The 19,462-nt window shown below is 28.7% G+C and overlaps 1 protein-coding gene and 1 non-coding gene across 2 annotated transcripts in view; one reads left to right on the forward strand and one right to left on the reverse strand.

Annotated features, from left to right (window-relative positions):
- Positions 1 to 18,935, reverse strand: part of LOC112682575 — a 31,476-nt gene extending 12,541 nt beyond the window's left edge. Inside the window, exons 1-3 of the mRNA XM_025553208.1 lie at positions 18,789 to 18,935; positions 13,656 to 14,150; positions 4,060 to 4,556 (exon numbers count right to left, since the gene is read on the reverse strand). Of these exons, the coding sequence (XP_025408993.1) occupies positions 4,060 to 4,556; positions 13,656 to 14,150; positions 18,789 to 18,935 (1,139 nt within the window). The remainder of the gene's footprint in view (positions 1 to 4,059; positions 4,557 to 13,655; positions 14,151 to 18,788) is intronic.
- LOC112682652 lies at positions 9,461 to 9,581 on the forward strand. Its single transcript, XR_003148540.1, has one exon. It is a non-coding gene; the product is annotated as a U4 spliceosomal RNA (small nuclear RNA).
- Positions 18,936 to 19,462: the final 527 nt, after the last annotated feature.

Consider the following 19,462-nt stretch of genomic DNA (forward strand, 5'->3'; position numbering starts at 1 on the left):
TTGTTCTTAAGTGTTTGTAGCATATAATACATAGAAGGATTGTGAAATACGGAATGATAATTTTGGAGTGAAAATAAAATATATATATAAATATAAATTGAAACTGGCCTGACGTTATATTTTGTAAAACCCAGAATTCCAGTCGGCACATTTATTAAAAAAAATAATAATTAGTATGATCTGTTTACTTATATATAAAAAAAGTTAAACTGTTACTTGATTTAATATTTAAATAATTATTCTATGGTTTGTTTTTTAAACATAAAAAGACCTAGGACAAAATAAAATTTAAGATGAAGATTATAAAAAAATGTGTCCTATATTGTAGGTTAGTTTTTTATACCTACTTAAATGTAAATAATAAATCCATTGCATTCTAAATTATTAATAATGTGTAAAAAATGACCTCAAAATTAAAATAAAACTACAAGAAATATGAAATAAAAGATAGAATTTGCGATTTCCGTAGTCGACTCAACAAAAATCGCTTATTGTTTATCGTAACCCATGGACAATATGCGTGTTCCTTTATAATTTGATAATTTGACGAAGCTGATTTGATGTTTTTTTAATACATATCACAGGTTGAGACAACCGATGAAGTTAATTTATTATTTGTGTTAGGAAAAGCGAAGGAAAAAAGCGATAGTTGCCATGTTCGACTAAAGTCAATCCTAATATTTACAGCTGTGAGGTCATTTAATAAATTTCATGAGAGGTAAGGGAAAATGAACCGATCACCAGATGGACGAAAAATGTGTTGTTAAAAAAAAAGATAAAACAATACAATTGATGAACAATCATAATTGACATTGCTAACTATATTTTTATTCTGGTTATAGGGGGAGGGGGTGGAATGTTTAGTTTTTGCGGGTGTAGGCGGTAAAAATGATAATAATAATACTAAATAATAACTGCAGCAGTATCAGCAACGGCTGCGTGCGGTGATGTTGTACCGTGTTTTGCATGAACTAAAACTTTAAACTTTTGAACGCAATACGCACGGTATACACCATGTAACACGACGCTACACATTCGTCCACACTAACCAATAATAATCTGTGTATGCATAAATACGTAATACGCGCTCGGTGGATTTATCCGGGCTTACACAGGATGTGAGCCACATGCCGGGCTTATGCGTTACTGTACAAACAAGCGGGTTCACGAATTAATGTTCGCCGCCGCAGTTGTATTTTCAAAACGTTGTTTGATATTTCAACGGTGAAACAATCCACCGTCGTACTATTATCTCGGAATAAGACATTATGCCTTACAATGTTTGGGTGACCTACGCAGTTAGTGTACGCAATCACATCTGTATACACGTTAACGACCAGCAAATACCGTGTACACCATACGCACTCCGTTCGCACACGCACCACATTATTTATTTATAATTGCGTGAGCAATACGAGTATAACTTTGTTCCTACCCATGAAAAGTGTGGCGTATTATTACGTTTCCATGTTTTTACCCTTAGCCGGTGTACGTAAGAGCTGCAACAATGCCGCAGGTATGATATTTCCCCACATTCAATTCTTTTCGATCGTTTTAACTGTGTATTGTTTTCTTATTTTTTTATATTTACCCGTATTGTGGTTTAAATTACTAATATTTGAACTATTGGAAATAACAGTTTCGAATTTTTGTTACCACCGAGTAACATTGTTTTTAAAATATAAAATACAATTTATCAGTGACGAATGCTAACTCTGATGTATGGGCATGCTCATTTGTCATAATGTTTTATAGTTGTATTTCATTTATAATTAATAAATAATACACAAATTTGTATTGATTTATTAATAAGACTTTAATTTAATATATATACAATAACACTTACTTAAATAATATTTAACTAACTAAACAATATTAAAAAATAGCACAATAAAACAAAACGCAGAAAAATTGTCATACGAGTACACGTAAATTTGATAAATTACGACATTGACGAAGCGCAACGGAATGAGCATGCCCTGGGTAATAAATACCGCGGCTACTAGTAGAGGTGGTCTCGGAATAACTGGTATTTTACAGCGGTAACAAGCATCGTATAGCTTGCGCACACGTCTATCGCATGCTCTGTCATTAAATGTTACAAAGTATAACAGAATTAAACTACATTATTATAATATATTATTGATTACAATATAATTTTTGTATTTTGATTAATAACGGTTTTATTCTTAAGCATGCGGCGCATGCTGAGCATGCCTGGAGAATTCGCCACTGAAATTTATAACAAACGGTAGAGTTGCCATTAATAGTTTGTCTTAAAATCTGTTTCAAAAGCGAACAATTTTAATCAAAATATATGCCAAATCGTTATCATTATTATAACTGCTATGAAATTTTAGGTAACAGAAAATATTTTACATGATATGAAAAACGATTAAATACAGTTTCATTATAAACATGGTGTACCTACCGAAAGTCCAAGGGGCGGAGTTGTGTGGAGGTGCAAGTAATAAAACACAATATAAAATTATAATGATCTGATATTATTAAATTAATTAGACTTAGATATAAATGTACCATAATATAATTAAATATTTATAGATTACCTATAAGTTTTAAAACAATAACAAATTAACAATAAGTTACTATTACATTTCTCCATTTCACGAAATGGATGTTCTCGTTATATTTTCATCAACATTCTAGGTGATTTTTGATATGAGGAAATCCAATTCATGAAGATTTCGATTTTATTTCGTGGATGTTACATATTTAATTACGAGTAGTAACCAGCCTCTATTTTTTAGTGAACCCCGACACAAAGTGTGTAATCCGAAATTGGAAGTATGTACTAAGGATTTGAGAAGTGTGTACCTACTAAATACTATTAATTAAGAATACTATGAAGTTGTTTTTTAAGAAGCTATTTTAAGCAAGACAGCTGATAAAAACTTAAATATATCTATTACATTTTAAGCTTAACATCCCAAATTAAAATAAATAATTTGTTATTAGTTTTCAAATGTATACAAGACATAAGTATATTTTCAGTTTAAAAAATAATAACAGATTGGTAGTTTCCTAATTAAAATACCCAATTTGATTAATAAAAAAGAATTATTACAAAACATGTTTACTAACACTGTACTAAAAAATTATAATTATATTAAAGTGGTTTAGGGATGCTCTGTATCATATCATTATTATATATTAAAAAATATGTAGTACGAATTTTTAGGAAAAAATACGGGATGGTAGTACAATATTTAAACTACAGACCTATGTAAAACTTGTTTGAAAGCTATGAATACTATGATATTATAATCGACACAGGATATTGGTTGAATTGAAGATGCTTTTCGTGAAAAATTGTGAAAAGGGGCCATCGGTGCATCCAGAATTAAAAATAAGAAATTCGTTTTAATTTTCTGCTCATTTTTAACGACATAAATACATATTAATAATCATTATGTTTCAGGTATATTAGTTATGTGGTAAAATATTACGATTATATTTTACCAATAGTCGATGGACTAATGGTAACCGGTTGGCAAAAATGTTGAAAAATATGATGTTATATGTAATGTACATCGATAAATGATTTATTATGTTTGACATGCGACGCTTCGTAGTCGTTTATAATGCGTGCGTACTAGGTACGTGTAGACAGCAAATAGAATAACATCGTTAGAATAGAGTACTGAAAGTACCTATATAGGTAGCGATTAAAAATACCTGTCTATATTTTTTCTACTGATGTATTATATCGGGTCTGACATCGGTTTTCAAAGGGTAAAAAAATATCTAATATACTGAACGTTAGCTTACATTTAATATAATCTAAAAAAAAATGAGTTTTCATCCTTCAAAAAAATAAAAAGCAGGAAATCTATTAATAATGCGTTCTTGAAACACTGAACTGAGTTAACTGAATATATGGCGTGTCCCGTGCGCACGCGTGTATGTGTGTGTACATGTTTACGTGTATGTACACCCGTGGGAAACCAACAAGATGCGGTATATATTTTAGATGGCCGATGCATAATGTATGTAGAAGATATGTACTCGCCTGCTCGTGGCAACGGTGACGGATTTTACCTAAAGTTTTTCTCGTGTAAGGGTTTGTTCACGTTCCAACTCCGAATGTCACTGGTGTCGCCGGTTCGGAAGTAGACAACGGATCCATGGTCAGTGCCTAACACGATCATCTTGCATGGTTTCCGACCGATATTCACGGTGGCCAGGCTCACGGTGGACTCGTCCACCGCGTCCACCGGCACGTACATCATCTCGCATGACGACAAGTACGTGACGTACAGCCGCTGGTGATGCGCCACGCCACCACCCGCGGCCACGTCCATCACGTGCGCCTTGGCCAGGGCCATGTACATGACGTCCCGTCGACCACACGGGCCCACTGGCACGTGTACCTTAAACGAACGGTCGCAGCCCACGTCGTACACGATCACGTTGCCCAGGCCGGCGTCCGCCACGTACACGAACTGACGGCCGGTGGCCGTGTTACGATCCACCACGATCGATTGCAAACAGCTGGTCACCATCGTCACACGTGACAAGTCGATTGCCCGCACTACCTGCGTACATAATTATTATTATATAATTGAGCGTTATGATTTACACTCCCATTGCAATGTTGTATCAAATAATTCAAACACGCAGACTAAGTGAGTATTCAAGTATTACGTCCTCACTTTTTTTTTTTAACATTTTTGAACCTCCCCCTACAATCTTACGTCAACATTTTTCGTAGATCCTGCTACATTATTTTATTCTCATTAAAAAATGAAATTATTAAATTAACAAAATAAAGAAAATAATAAAAATACGTTTCCGATGCTGTCTGTAGTACATCAACACTCGCTTTTTTTCACGCGTTAATTCGAATTTTAAAAGAAATTTAGCTAACATCAGATTTGAGATTTAGGACCCTTTCTCCCATGTAAGCAAGCCGAAATACAAGGGGGTTATGGGAGCGATTACCCCTCCCTAAATATTATGAAAAAAAACTTAAACATTTATATTATTATGTCAAAAAATTATAAAAATTATATTTTAATTATAGATTGGGCTGTTATTTTTAGATTTTATGCAAATTAAATAATAAACACATTGCTTTGCAGATAGTTACATTTATTAATTTATGTGTCTAAATGTTCACAAGTAAATTTGGTTTTAAAATGTATTTATAACGATTAAGTCAAAAAGATTTCATACATTTTATCGATGTTTTTGATGAAGTTTTGACTTTACTAGAGGAATCTAAAGATTACAAAGAAAGTAGAAAAAAAATCAATTTCAATAGTTGGAGTTGTACTAGGTGAAATTACTAACAAATAAATAGTATTAGTCTTGGTTTGGTAAATGTAAGGGCGTAGGAACTAATGGATGTAGCATAATGGTGTCAGAAGGTGTCAGAACTTGTTTGTGAAATCATTAAAATAGCACTTGATGTCCGCAGATGCTCTTGTAATAATCATTTCCTAAATAATTCTATATCATATTCTTCATGCGTCAAAAGTATCAGGAATCTTATTGGAGTGATAATAATGTTACAGTTTTCTGAAAGAGACTGTAACATCTTTTTCTGTATCATCTAAAAAAACAGTTGTTTGAAGTATATTTGTTGGACATAAATTAATTGACTTTTGTGAAACGAGATGAAAACATCGAAAGACTGAAGGAGTAATGAGTTTTATGTAAGATATGCATAACATTATTAATGTATTGTAAGTAATAATATCATTAAAAGATGAATCCTCCTGGAAAAGCTAAATCACTATCAACAGTATTATGTGACAGTGAAATTATTGTTTCATTATGTATAATAGTTTTTCAGATATGCTTACACAAGTTTATTTTAAGTTTTTTACAAGTTTATTGCTTTTAAGTCAAGAAAACTTCCAAGGAATTGTTTAAGATAAAAAAATTGTTCAAATTATCCAGATAACACAGATAACAATAACACAGAAGATTATTATAAACTAGATATATTTATTCTATTATCAGATAATATCATTAATGATTTAAAAGTAGGTTTTTCATAAAAAGGGAACGTCATAGACGGCTAAAGTTCTATCAACTTTTGGCAATTTTATCTGTAGTTTTTCTTTTTTACCTCATGATAAACAATGAACTCCCATCCTCATAGGTCGGAGTCACAAAAAACAGTTCATTTCAGTTCGACCGAACTCAGAATGTGGCCCTCAATTTTGAATTCTCAAACTGAATATTGGAGGTATAATCTGAGCAAAATTAGGCTACCTCACTAAACTGCTATCTCTACATAAAATCGATATGATTTTACCTGAGGATACTTATGTCTCAAACAAAGAAAAATTATGAGCTAGAGAATACATAACAGATTTTTTGACAGCCGCTGCGACTTACGATCGCAGGTACGGATTTTAAACATATTTAAGAGAAACTATTAACGACTGGTAATCTGTAGAGATTCTTGAAATACAGGAAATCTCAATAATTACAATTAAAGTAGCCGGAATCATCATACAGAATATTTACAAACCACCAAATATAAGCTGGTCAACAAACACCCTGCAATTTTAGAACACCTGACTGTTTTCATGTGATTTTAATAGTTATCACCAATTATGGGGTTACTATGAAAATTGTGAGAAAATCTATAAGTGGTCTTCTAATAACAACCTTTACCTGGTGTTTGATGCTAAAAAAATAGGGACCTTTCATTCTGGTTGCTGGGAAAAAGGTTATAATCCTGATCTATGTTTTGTTACAAGAGATCTCGAACACAAACCACTAGGTATTAACAGAATAGTCATATCAGCGTTTCACTGTAGCCAACATAGACCAGTTATTCTCAATATAGGCTTATAAGTACCAAATATTCCCTCATTTCAAAACCAAGACGGAATTTTCAAAAAGGTGATTGGATTAACTTCAAGCCACAATTTGATAATGACATAAGAAGGGTCCTTCTAATTTTTAAAATTACTTTCGCTTCACTAATCTAGTTATTGCAACAGCAAAGATACATTTTCCGAGAGGATAGCGCAAGAAATACATCTCGGAATTTACTAGGTTATTTAACCTCTTTAATAAAACAATAAATAGTGATATAGCATGAAAATTAAAATTTCCTCTCCCAAAGAAGGTGGCTGACAAAGATGGAAAGCTTAGATTATAAATTCTTTATTAGAAAAGCTTGGTTGCTACTAAGAAAATTGGATCCTTATTCTCATTAAAACAATCAAATCCCCGAATATAAACCTTAATGATAATAGCAAATCGCATTGTAAAAACCTCCAGGGTGTCTATAAAAAAATAATTTAGTAAGACTATAACCACCGAACTGTGAAGCTTAAAATAGTTTAAAAAAGCTGGATCCAAATCATAACTGCCTCCTGATTTTTCTCTCAAAGAAATAGAAGTGCCTGTAAACGATCTGAAAAATGGGAAAGCCTCTGGGATAGGTGGAATTTTTCTGGAATTCATAAAGAATTGTGGCTCACGCGTAATCTCATGGTTCACAAAATATTTCAATGAAATATTAGCCTTAGGCTACCTCCCATCAATCTTTAAGAAATCGAAGACAATCGCAGTCCTAACAAGCAAGCCTACCAACGATGCAATAGTTATAATATATGTTATAACTTGCTTATGCTATTATGTCGCTAAATACATTTTATTTTACCGCTTGACATAATTGTACTAATACTATGTTTGTTTTGCCACCTGCTTATTATTATTCATAAATTATATAAATATATATAGTCACATTATCTATGCCATACCAATAAATATATAAACTAATCTGTAGGTGTACTAATTTGTTTAGTTAAATTAAATTTTTTATTATTTTAAAATACTAATATTTAAAATAAAATCTTTATATTTAATCATAATGTTATAATACCTTGATAATTTAGTTTTACAGTCTAAACATTATGGATGGTTTGATTCAATAAGTAAGATCTTGGAAGATAACTAAATTATTTTATTTAAACATAAATAATCCTATTCACCTATAAATAATAATATAATATGTATTTTTTTTTCATTATTGTTATGCAAAAAAATTAATTAATTAATTTTATTATTTAGTTTTATTATTATGTTTAACTAGATAAAAATAAAAAATGTATCTTTCACTGTATCTAGATAAAATATTTTTTATCTGGAGTTTACACTGCCTGGAAGCATTTCAGAGTTAGTTGTTTTTTTTAAAAAAAAAAAAAAAACATTCTAGAAACTATGCACGATTATCCTCCTATATAGGTAGGTATTATAATATGACATCAATATGAATATTATATGAAATTTATGTTTGCAGTGAGTTTATATTACACCGAATTCAACTTGTGCACGTGTGTATATGAGACAAAGGGAGATTAAATTAAATGATCGCAGCTAATAACTTTTTAGGTCGCATCACTCTCTATATATGACAGATCATTGCTATACTGTATCCTATACAACGCGATAGAAACGTGATTAAAATCTTAAAATCCTACGATCGAGAAAACAATATAAATTCTTCTCCTTCTCCTACAACTATTATAGAATTACTTCTAAATATCTCGATGTTTCCCATCTCATTTTTTAATTCGATAACTATTTGATTATATTTATAATGTATTATTCTTGAATTTTATGCAAAAATCCATTATTCTGAAACATATATTAATAATACAACATCAGTAGTATGTTAGTTAAGTTTAGCGTAGTTAGTGTTATTATGGTCAATAAACTCATGGTGAAATATCATGAAATCAATGACCCCGGTCAAAATGTAAGCAATAAAGTTTAAGATTTATTTTATATGGATATGATTGTTTTTCAACTAACCTCGCAATAATCCTATCTTGCAAATATTGAGTAACTATTGTTATTTACTCTTTAGTAAAATGAAAAAAAAATTTAATATTTTACGTGAAACAGTTTTGAATAACATTAAAACAGGAGCATGACCATTGTAGTTTTTAATGTTTATATTTATAATGTTTTATTTACCAGTTAATGACTAGTAGTACATTATAAGGAGTCGAGGAATTGGAACCAATGTGTGGGTGTGTACCTACCATTGTTTTTTGGAGAGTGTTGAACGCAATTTTTTAATTTTAATTCTAATAAATCATGTATATTTGAAAATTAATATTAATATATAATTATGTATATCAAAGCTAAAACATTTAAAGAATTTCTATCCGTTGTCAAAAAATATCACCTAATATAATAGTAAGTCATTATCTACATCGTCAACTGAATACTCAAAATTACTCAAATATTCTTTCTATAAACAATGAACGAGGGAAATTGTTTTATAAATGTTGAGTTTTATCCTTAAATTATTTCAAAAATAAATCCTGATTTTGATATTGTTTTGTGTATGATTTTTCGTTGTATCCGTTGAGAATAACAAAAATATTTGTAAGTTTTCCAACTATCTGTAATATAATTTTTTAAACACTTTATATTTACATTCAAAATATAATATGGCCTTATCTTTGCACAGGGGCGATATCGGAACCAATGAAGTCTATCCAAGGTACTATTTTTGCTCATTGAAACATTTTAAAATTACATTTTCACACAAAAAATATGTTTGTTTAGGATCATAATATTAATGGAGTTACTATATTTTTTAAATTACTTGAATAACAATTATTTTCTTTATTTTTAATTTATTTGTACAGATTCAAAGTTGGTCAATAAATTAAATGCTATCAAGTAGCAATAATATTTAGGATTTATATTGATTTGACATGAACATTTCGGATATAATTGGTTTAAAAGGAGTGGTTATCATTAAATATTTAATTGTCAAAATGATCCTATTCAATGGGCGATGATATATTTATTCTATATAACTATTAAAATGTCTGTAACTAACACATAATATGTTTGTGACATTTGCATTAAAAACAAGCTGCGATGGTTGATTAATTTAATTATTATTTTTTTACCATCACTATTTCTCGATAAATAAATTAATTAATGCAGCTCTACCGTTTTATAGAAATGAAATGTTTTTGTTGGGTCATTGGTAATTAAAATGGAAAACTGACTTAAATGTCAGATGTTTCAAAATTTAATTGAATACATCGCCCGAATAAACTCGAGCATATTACCTGGTATACCAATTTAATATATGTTTGAACTTTATGTTCTACGAATTTGTGATAAGATCAATGTCTTAAGACAAAACTACATATGGAATTAAAGTACACAAATATTTTATAAATTCATATTTTTTTCAGTAGAGATCATGAATAAATATCATAGTTTTTCTTGGTTATATATCTTATGACGTCTGGACTTTTATTTTTTTAATTTCTAATAATAATGTTTTATTCACATTTTTTATTAAGGAATTTTAGTGTTTAAGTAAACTTTAACTTTTTACCCATTCTCAAATATTTTCTCAATTATTAAGATGTGTTTACGTACCATTTCCATATCGTTTAGCATAACGTAATTTAAAGTTTTATTGAAAAATTGAAAAGTTAAAGAATTTTAAATTATTTTCGTGTGATGTTTTTTTTTTATACGTGTGATGTTCATTATTTGTAGAAACATAAAGAATAATTTTCTTAAATGTGTTTTAATATTAAAGTATTACATAAAATATTGTCTGTTTGATCTCACTTCGGTATTTATTTTACTTGATTTTATAATAAAATGTTAAAGATATTTAATAATGAACAGCATAGTCAAATACAAAAAATTAGTTGGAAATTAATTTTAAAATATTATAAAGTTAAAATTTTTATTTATTCATTGCATTACGTTTTTTTTCTTTGTCTTTCTCCAAACTATTTGGGGTCGGCTACCCTTGTCTTGATTTTCTATATCCCCTATGCACACACAAACAGCCTTTTTATCATTCTCAATTTTATCAACCATCTAGTTTTTGGTTTTCCTCTTCCTCTTTTTCTTTCAATGTTCATTTTCATATCTAATCTTACTGCTTTTGTTTCCTTTCGCTTCATCACATGCCCAAACCATCTCAGTCTATTTTCTCTCATCTTGTTCACTATCGATGCTACACCAATACTTCCTCTCACATATTTGTTCCTTATTCTATTTCCTCTTATCACTCGACTCATCCAATCTAAGCATTCTTATTTCCGCATTACATTAAGTATTTAGAATGTATTATAATTAAATGCCTTCTCCCGTGTAATAAGTTTTATCTAGTCTCGATGCTGTGTATGTCAACTTATATAATACACAAAACACTAATTTTTCTCAGTAGAAATAAATAAGAGAAAAGATTTTTATTTTGTGTCAATCTAGATGAGATAAATTTAAAATACGAAACTGGAGAATGGTAATAATTAATTGGTAAGTATTTTTGTTGACATGTTACGATTAATTTTTAATAATATTTAATAAGTGTTTAATTTATAAATCATATATTTTTATTCTTATGAATAAAAATGAATGCAAAATATAACGTAATAATTTTAGTAAACAACAATGAATTTATATATTATTTGTAATATCAGAAAATAAGTATAAAAACAAAAATAATTAACATTGTTTATACAATTTTAGTAAGATAAATTATATTCATTTATAATTAATATTCGACACTATGAAAAAAAATGAAATATGTTTAATTAATTTCATCCATTTTATGTTAATTTTTACAATATATTTTGAATATATTATTCTTATCTAAGATTTAATAAAAGAAATAAAAGAAATTGAATATAATGAAATATAAAGAAATAGATAATTTTTATAGGTACATTAATTAAAACTTTTTCAAATAACGGCAAATAAACAAAAAGCAAGGTTAACTTTACATTCAATTTTCAAGCCATACAACACAGAACTACTCAATTTATTAAAATAAGTATCGTAATTGTAGAACGTTAAATTAATTAATTTTATTACATTTATATAAATATTAATATATTTAATTAACATTAATTGTACGTTCTTTCAGATGTATACGCTCAAAAAGATATTGATAAAATTAAAAAAATTAATTTTTAATTGCGATTATTGTTTGATATAAAAATTAATGCACAGAAATTCAAGATCAGATTTACTATCTGAAAGTCCGATCACAAGGAATATAAGACACGTATATAATATGTAAATCATTAAAACTAATAAATTTTTCTACTCAAAATCTATATTAGTAGTATTACGTATTGCTTTATTAAAATTTCTGTAATACTTAGTACAATGTGAAAAAAATATTACCTAACCTTGAGCTATTTTATCAAAATTTAAATATTAAAATACGTTTTAACTTACAATATAATTAGTAATTCAATTGAATATTGACGAATGTAAAGATATATAATATATTTTCATCTTATTTATCATCAAATTATTTATTAATTACAATGCCATTGTTCTCGGACAAAATAAAAAAAATAAAAAATAAAACCGCAGTTAAGAAATATTTAATTCTGGATCGTACCTATATAGTATTATATAGGTAAAATTATTTTCATAATCTTAAACGGTGCCGAACTCGTTACTTTTACGACTTACAGGTTAACTATCCATTAACAAATCCACTTCTATATGGATTATGTTACGAGATACGTTAAAAATACATGGTATAAGAATGATCTAGGACTAGTGGCGTAATTTAGGGGTCGCAAGGGGTTGCACTTGCAACCTCAAATATAATGTGTTGGATGCAAAAGTATTATTTTAAAATAATGAAAATTCCATATTTATGGTTTATCACTAGATAGTAAAAAAGTTAAAATAAGTATTTATTTAGTTAAATAATTATGAAATAAAAAAAGTCGGAGAATGAGAAAGTAGAGATGAAAATAACATCGATGATAATACGACGATATAGAAGTTTTAATCTAAAAATAAATTATATAATATCGGTTTTAATTACATTATAATTGTAAAAGTTTATGTGATTTGAATTTAAATAAAAGTAATGTTTGTGGCTATATATTAACTATAAAAAAATTAAATTTATAGTTTTTAATAACATTTATTTATATATAAAAATAATTACAGTGTACTCTCGATTATCCGTAGAATAGGATGGCAGGACATCCACGGATAAACTACAAAGTTAAATTTTATAGTAAAAAATAAATTGGAATTTGAAATTTAAAATTATTATTACATATTATTAAAAAAGATACACAGGTATGTATAATGAAAAATTAATAAAAATTATAAATTATTTACGAACAAAAAAATCAGTCACAAGTTGTTGCTTCTTTGTTTAAAAACTCTTCTTTTTAACTTGTGATTGAAGTTTTTTTAATAACATTTTGTCACGAGTTGTATCGTCTTGTTCTTCTAGATATAAAATATATATGATATAGGTATGTAGACGATTCCGTGGAAGACAGCGGATAATCGAGAGTACATTGTATATAGATTTATCATGTACATTATATTAATAGAATATAATATGATTATACTATAACATTTTTTTATAATTTTGGGGGTATGGAGTCAAAGCCCTCACGGGTTTGTGCATCCTGATTAACTTTTGCAACCCCTGATATTCTTCCGAATTACATCACTGTCTAGGACAAAATTAATTTTGTGTAGTTCCGCAAACGCAAGCCTTACGATTATTTTAAGTGTTCTCGTTCTGAATTGTAAACATAACAATTACAACGATGACACAATATCAATGTATTACATTGTATATAAAATTGTATATAAATCATATTGTAATTTATCCATACCTCATCGGTGTCCGTATCGAACGCAAACACCATCGGCGGTCGAATAATGACCGCATCGTCCAACAGGTTTACCTTGCCGACATCCAGGGCCCACAGCAAACCGATGTCGTCCATGTGCACATCCACAACATTGACCACGGTCCAGTTGCTATTCGACCTCGGCTGCGATCGGTGAGCAGCCGCGCACGGATACGGCGATATGGGTGGCTCGATGGTGCTCATGCATGGGTCGTACTCGACGGTGCCCAATGTGAACGGCACCCCACTCTTGAACCGGGGCATGGCCAGGTACATGGTACCATCGCGTCCCATCGCCATTCTGGTGGGCACCACGTTCCGGGCCACGTACTCGCCGGACTCGGTGGCCCGCAACCGATCGCCCGGTTCGTTCCACTTGAGATGCGCGCCGCTTACGACGTAGACCAATCGGTCCATCGGCAATCCGATCCCGGTGGCCGGTCGTTTGAACAGCACCGTGCCGGCGAGGAATAATATCTGCGAACGTGATTAGATACTAGATTTTATCCGTTCATTTTTGGAATAAGAACAGTTTCGTGTCAGATTAATAACGCACGCGGACGGGGTTGGGTGCCGAAGTGGTCGCCAGCAGGAGGGTGAGGGTTTCCGCCTGGGCCCCATTGGGGTGACTACTAGTTGCGTCCCGAGGTAAAAATTTCTCCCGAATCACTGTCCGAGTATTCTTGGGGTAAATACGAATCGTGGCTCGAGTGCATCAAAACTTAACATATTTTAATGTAAAACTGTACGTTATAAATTTTATTTTCTTTTCCATATTTATACAAACTTTTGTAGTTTTTTTTTCTGTACTTCTTCCTGATTGTTTGTAGCATCAGAATTATAAGTTGGTTACTTAATTTAATATATGCTTTACAAATATTTTTAGTACATCAAAATTAGAAAAATGACGAAACGTTTTTGGCGACTAAGGTGTCTTTACCATACGTCATTACCATCATTATATTTTATCAGCCAAAAGCGAAAATTATCTTGAAATAATAAAAACAAATTTATTTTAATGTTATAAGCTTATATTATATGATTGCTGGCTGTCAGGGAACGATAATAATTTGAAAAAAAATGATCAGGCCACAACTCATCTGAACAAAAAACAATAAATTAGGTCTGCAACTTGGATTAGACTTTTTTTTGTTTATATCTTTGGGACACAGTTAATATGCAGCCTTCTGTTACCATAAATATTGGCCACTGGACCTTTAACCCTAGCGCTTGGTTGTTAACGAAATTATTATATGAAATATGATTCACAAGTTTCAATAGTTATCTTGGAACAGTATTAAAAACTTATAATATTTTAATAGGAATTGAAAATCTATTTCGTACATATACATTATGTACTCTTATAACGTATTTTGAACTCAACTTTTCTGTACGCCCAAGTTGTTTTTATTATAAAGCATGTTGTACGGTCATTCGGAACTAAAATAAAATACAAAATAATGGTTTTATTTTGATGTAGAAGTATGTATGTATGGCACAATATAAAACATATAATATTGAATATTTTTTTTTTTTAGGTTATACGAGCTTTTTTACTGAATACTATTACTTTTATAACGTCTTCGCTCGCAAATAAAAAGTTATCAATTAATTAATTAATTATTTGTGTATTTAGCCCCATATAACTCATGTTTGGACCCCTTAGTACCTTAGACCAGGCAGGATTTTCCTGTACGTATATTTAGTAAAAAATCAGATAAAAACTGATGTGTTAGATAAATCTATATTTTTTTCCGCTGCAACTTTGACCATTGGATTATTTGATGTATTAAGGGAAGTATAGATACTTCGTAAGTTGGTTAATAGGATAGAACACGTAGTGTACCGAATATTTTGTAGAAGGAATCTCGATAGTTCGGAAATTTAAATCAATAATAAGGAAAATTATTTGTTATACCATTATAGAATTTAGAAATAATCCAAATCTTACTATGTACGAAAATTAAAAGCTTGACATTTCGAATGTTGTACGTGAAATTGAAAAACTTTATAATCTGCCGTGTTAAAATATTATCTCATTAAAGGTATTTATGGACAGCATATTATTTAGTACAGTTTTTGAGTTGACGATTGACTTTAAATTTTAAATATATATATAATTTATACTCACACTCGTTTCGATTCGCATGATACGAAAATAAGAGAAAAACAATTTCAAATTACTATAGCAAAATTAAATTTCTCTCGAGCATTTCGACATGTACTACTGTCGAAATTGTGATATTTATAAATACTAGAGGAATAATTGATTGTTTACATCTTTTGTTTGTTGCTACTCTATATTATAATATAAGGTTAAATTCAATCGATACCATTAGGCATTGTTAGGTTTAAATTCACCTACATTTTTTTTTAGATTACGACGAGTACAATAAAGGTGCATTCATGTACAATTTCGATTTCAACTCAACAATATTGTTTTTATTTTCTTCAAAATTGTTACGTTCATTCTTTAGTTTTCAACTCAGAAAGTTATCTAACAACATGAAAACTACTAAAGCCATTTTTGTGTGGCTAAATTTCTGTTTTCCATTTGTTTTTTTTTTTTATTACTATGGTTATTTCGATTCAATAATCCAATTTGTTGATACATTTTTAAAATACTGTTAGTATTTTTGTTTTTTATTACCTAAAAATACATGAACACCATTTTTAAAATTACATTTAATCGAATAAAAATATATATACATTTTTCATAATTATGCACTCACATGAAATAGTTTACGTCATATATATATATATATATTGAAATTTAGATTAGTTCTATAGATTTTAACTAAAATAAATCAAATTATTATTTGCAAATTAACGAAAGTACCTATCTAAAAAAAATATAAAGTGTTATTCATTGTTTTTTAATTTTATTATAATAAGCTAAACATTAGCTTAGTGTTATGATATTAATTTTTTGCTTTCAATATTTGCAAATAATCTTTATACTTTATACTTAAATGTGTATAAAAAGTTCTAGTGCATGACAGTGCGGGATATAATCTTCAAAACTATAGAATCAATTTACACGTGTTTTTTAAATAATATTTAAGAAATTGTAGACGTAGACTTATTTATTAAGAATACATAAATAGAATAGACGAATTATACATTAAGTTTGAATCCAGACATTATTTTTTAGACAAAGCTATTCAATATGATTTCATTTTTTCGTTGTACGGAATAAAATATAATACTCTTCTTGAATTCTCCAATTTTTTATTAATTTTTTGGATAAGGATATAAGTACATGAATGTGTCGATTTTTTATGTTATTCATTTAAGGTAAGTTATCCCCTTCTTGATTACCATAACTTTTTTACTCCAAGTTCAAAATGTATTGTAAAGTTTAATGTTTGAGTTTGTTCTATTTTAATAAATTAAACTAAGGTTAATTCAGTAGTTTGATATGTGCAAAATCTGTACCAAAATTTAGTGTGAACATTTAACAGCAAACGTATATTTATAAAAAAAAAAAAATGTTAGTTCCCTGATAATTAAGCTATTTAAAGTATTTACTGTAAAATAATTTGAAGAATTGCAGTAATACTATGAAAATAATTTATTTTTATTAAATAGATTAAAGACCAACTATATGTTGAACTCCGAGATGATTATACTGTTAAACAATCATAAATATTTTAATGCATGTTACGCTATTATAGTTTTAATCTTTGCAAAATGATTAATGATGTATTAAATATTATATGATAATTGAAAAAAATGGCACAATTTCATATTATCGATAAACCTTTAGAACGATAATATTGTGTTTGACTAGGTATTATCTATATATTTAATGCACGAGAATTATAACGATGAAAATTGAACTGAAATAATGCACTTAATTTTGTATAACGTGTTCATTATCAATAGCAAAATAAAAACTGATTGTATCACAAAACACATTGCGTATGATATTATATTTTTTATGCGATTTTACTCTATTACTTTTTTAATTTTATGTTTTTAATGTTTTATTATGAATTCAATAACGATATAGTGGAATTTCCACCACAGATTAAATACTGTATTTTAGTGATTACACTGTTTAGTAATAGTCTTAAATCATTTAAATTTTGTATCGGAATTACAGAATCAGTGTATTGGAAATATGTATATTAACAAATGTGATAATAATTATATCCATTTTATATTCTTTTAATTATTGAGACAAATGTATTTAAAAAAAAAAATAAAGTTATCTATACATGAATACAATAAGATTAATAATATTTATTAATTATTATTATTGTTATTATATAATTTTAAGACTCATATTTAGAAATTACATCTAGAAATAAAACAGAGAAAGAGAAAAGAGAAAAATAGAGAAAGAGGGAAAGAGACAGGTTTTACACAATGCTAAAATATACTTGATTTGTCTCGTGCAATGCGAAATTTTTCATTAATTCAATCAATTTTTTCATAATTTTTACCATTTGGTATATCATTGAATAAGGTTTGTTGAATTTAAGCTGCATTTCATGGTTCTGGATACTAAAGTCTAAAAAGGTTAAGCTTGTGTATGTTATTAAAAAAAAAAAAAAAAACAATCGGTATCAAATGATACTAGTATACCACAAAGTAACAGATAATTTAAAAGAAATAGGTACAAAAGAACTATTATTTATTTAATTTGTTTGGAAAATGTTTCTTAAGGGCTCCATTAATTTTAACATAGAATATTTAAAAACGTAAATAATTGTTTATCGTTATTTAAACAAAGAGCGTATATTGTTATATATAACGAGCGTTATTACAAATATCCTTTACTCAAATATAATTTTTAATTCTAGATAATATGCATTCCAATTCCAGTTATTTCCCGGCCAGGTAAATAAATATAATATTAAATATTCACTATTTCGTTTTAAGTTTCCTCCTTTATAAATGTATATCATGTGTAATATGTTTCGTAGAACACAAGCAAATAAAACTTAACTAAATATTTCTTGAGGCTCCGCGAGAAAATACTGCTTAAAAAAGATTTTGTGGCTGAAAGAGTATGGAAATCGCTATAATAGAATAATTTAATGTTGAGCAATTTAAGTGGAGTTAAGATATGTTGTTTTAAATAAATTTATTTTTCGAGGATTATACCGGCTTCCCACGATGCGTGGCTAGGATTGCGGCTCGTGATTCGAAACCGTACCAAGCAAACAAGCAGTTGAACGAGCAATGGAACAATTGACTCGAGCGCAAAAGCTCGTCTTTGAAGTTATCCTGCACGAACCTAGTGGCATACATATCGCTATTCCGAGTTCTGAAAATATTTTTTTGCGTAATAATAGTATATGTTAGTCGGTTTTGATTTTGTAAGAAATCAATGAATTGAGATATATAATAATTATTGGATATACATTTTACTTATCGGCTTTAAAATAATATTTGTTGAATTTACTATTTTGGTTTTCACATTATTGATAAGAATAAATGCATTATTAGTTAAATAAAAATGATTGATTATTATTAATCAATTATTGTATATATATATATATATATTAACGGTCAAAACTTACCGTTCATAGAATCGAGTGTATAATGTATAAATCATTTATTTTTATTTTATATTCTACTATTTTTAATTTTCTAATAAAATATAAATATTTCAACTGATTACATATTGCTGCAAATAGGTTAATTTTTTAAAAAGAAATATAAATATATACAATGAATACATATTATAGTTATAAACAGGGCTCGGAGATTATTTTTATGGTTTGACATAAAATATAGCAGAGTGTTATGGAAATGAATGTCATGTCATGTTCAAT

This window comes from Sipha flava, unplaced genomic scaffold (assembly GCF_003268045.1).
Source record: "Sipha flava isolate LNK unplaced genomic scaffold, YSA_version1 207_pilon_pilon, whole genome shotgun sequence".
NCBI classification, from domain to species: Eukaryota; Metazoa; Arthropoda; class Insecta; order Hemiptera; family Aphididae; genus Sipha; species Sipha flava.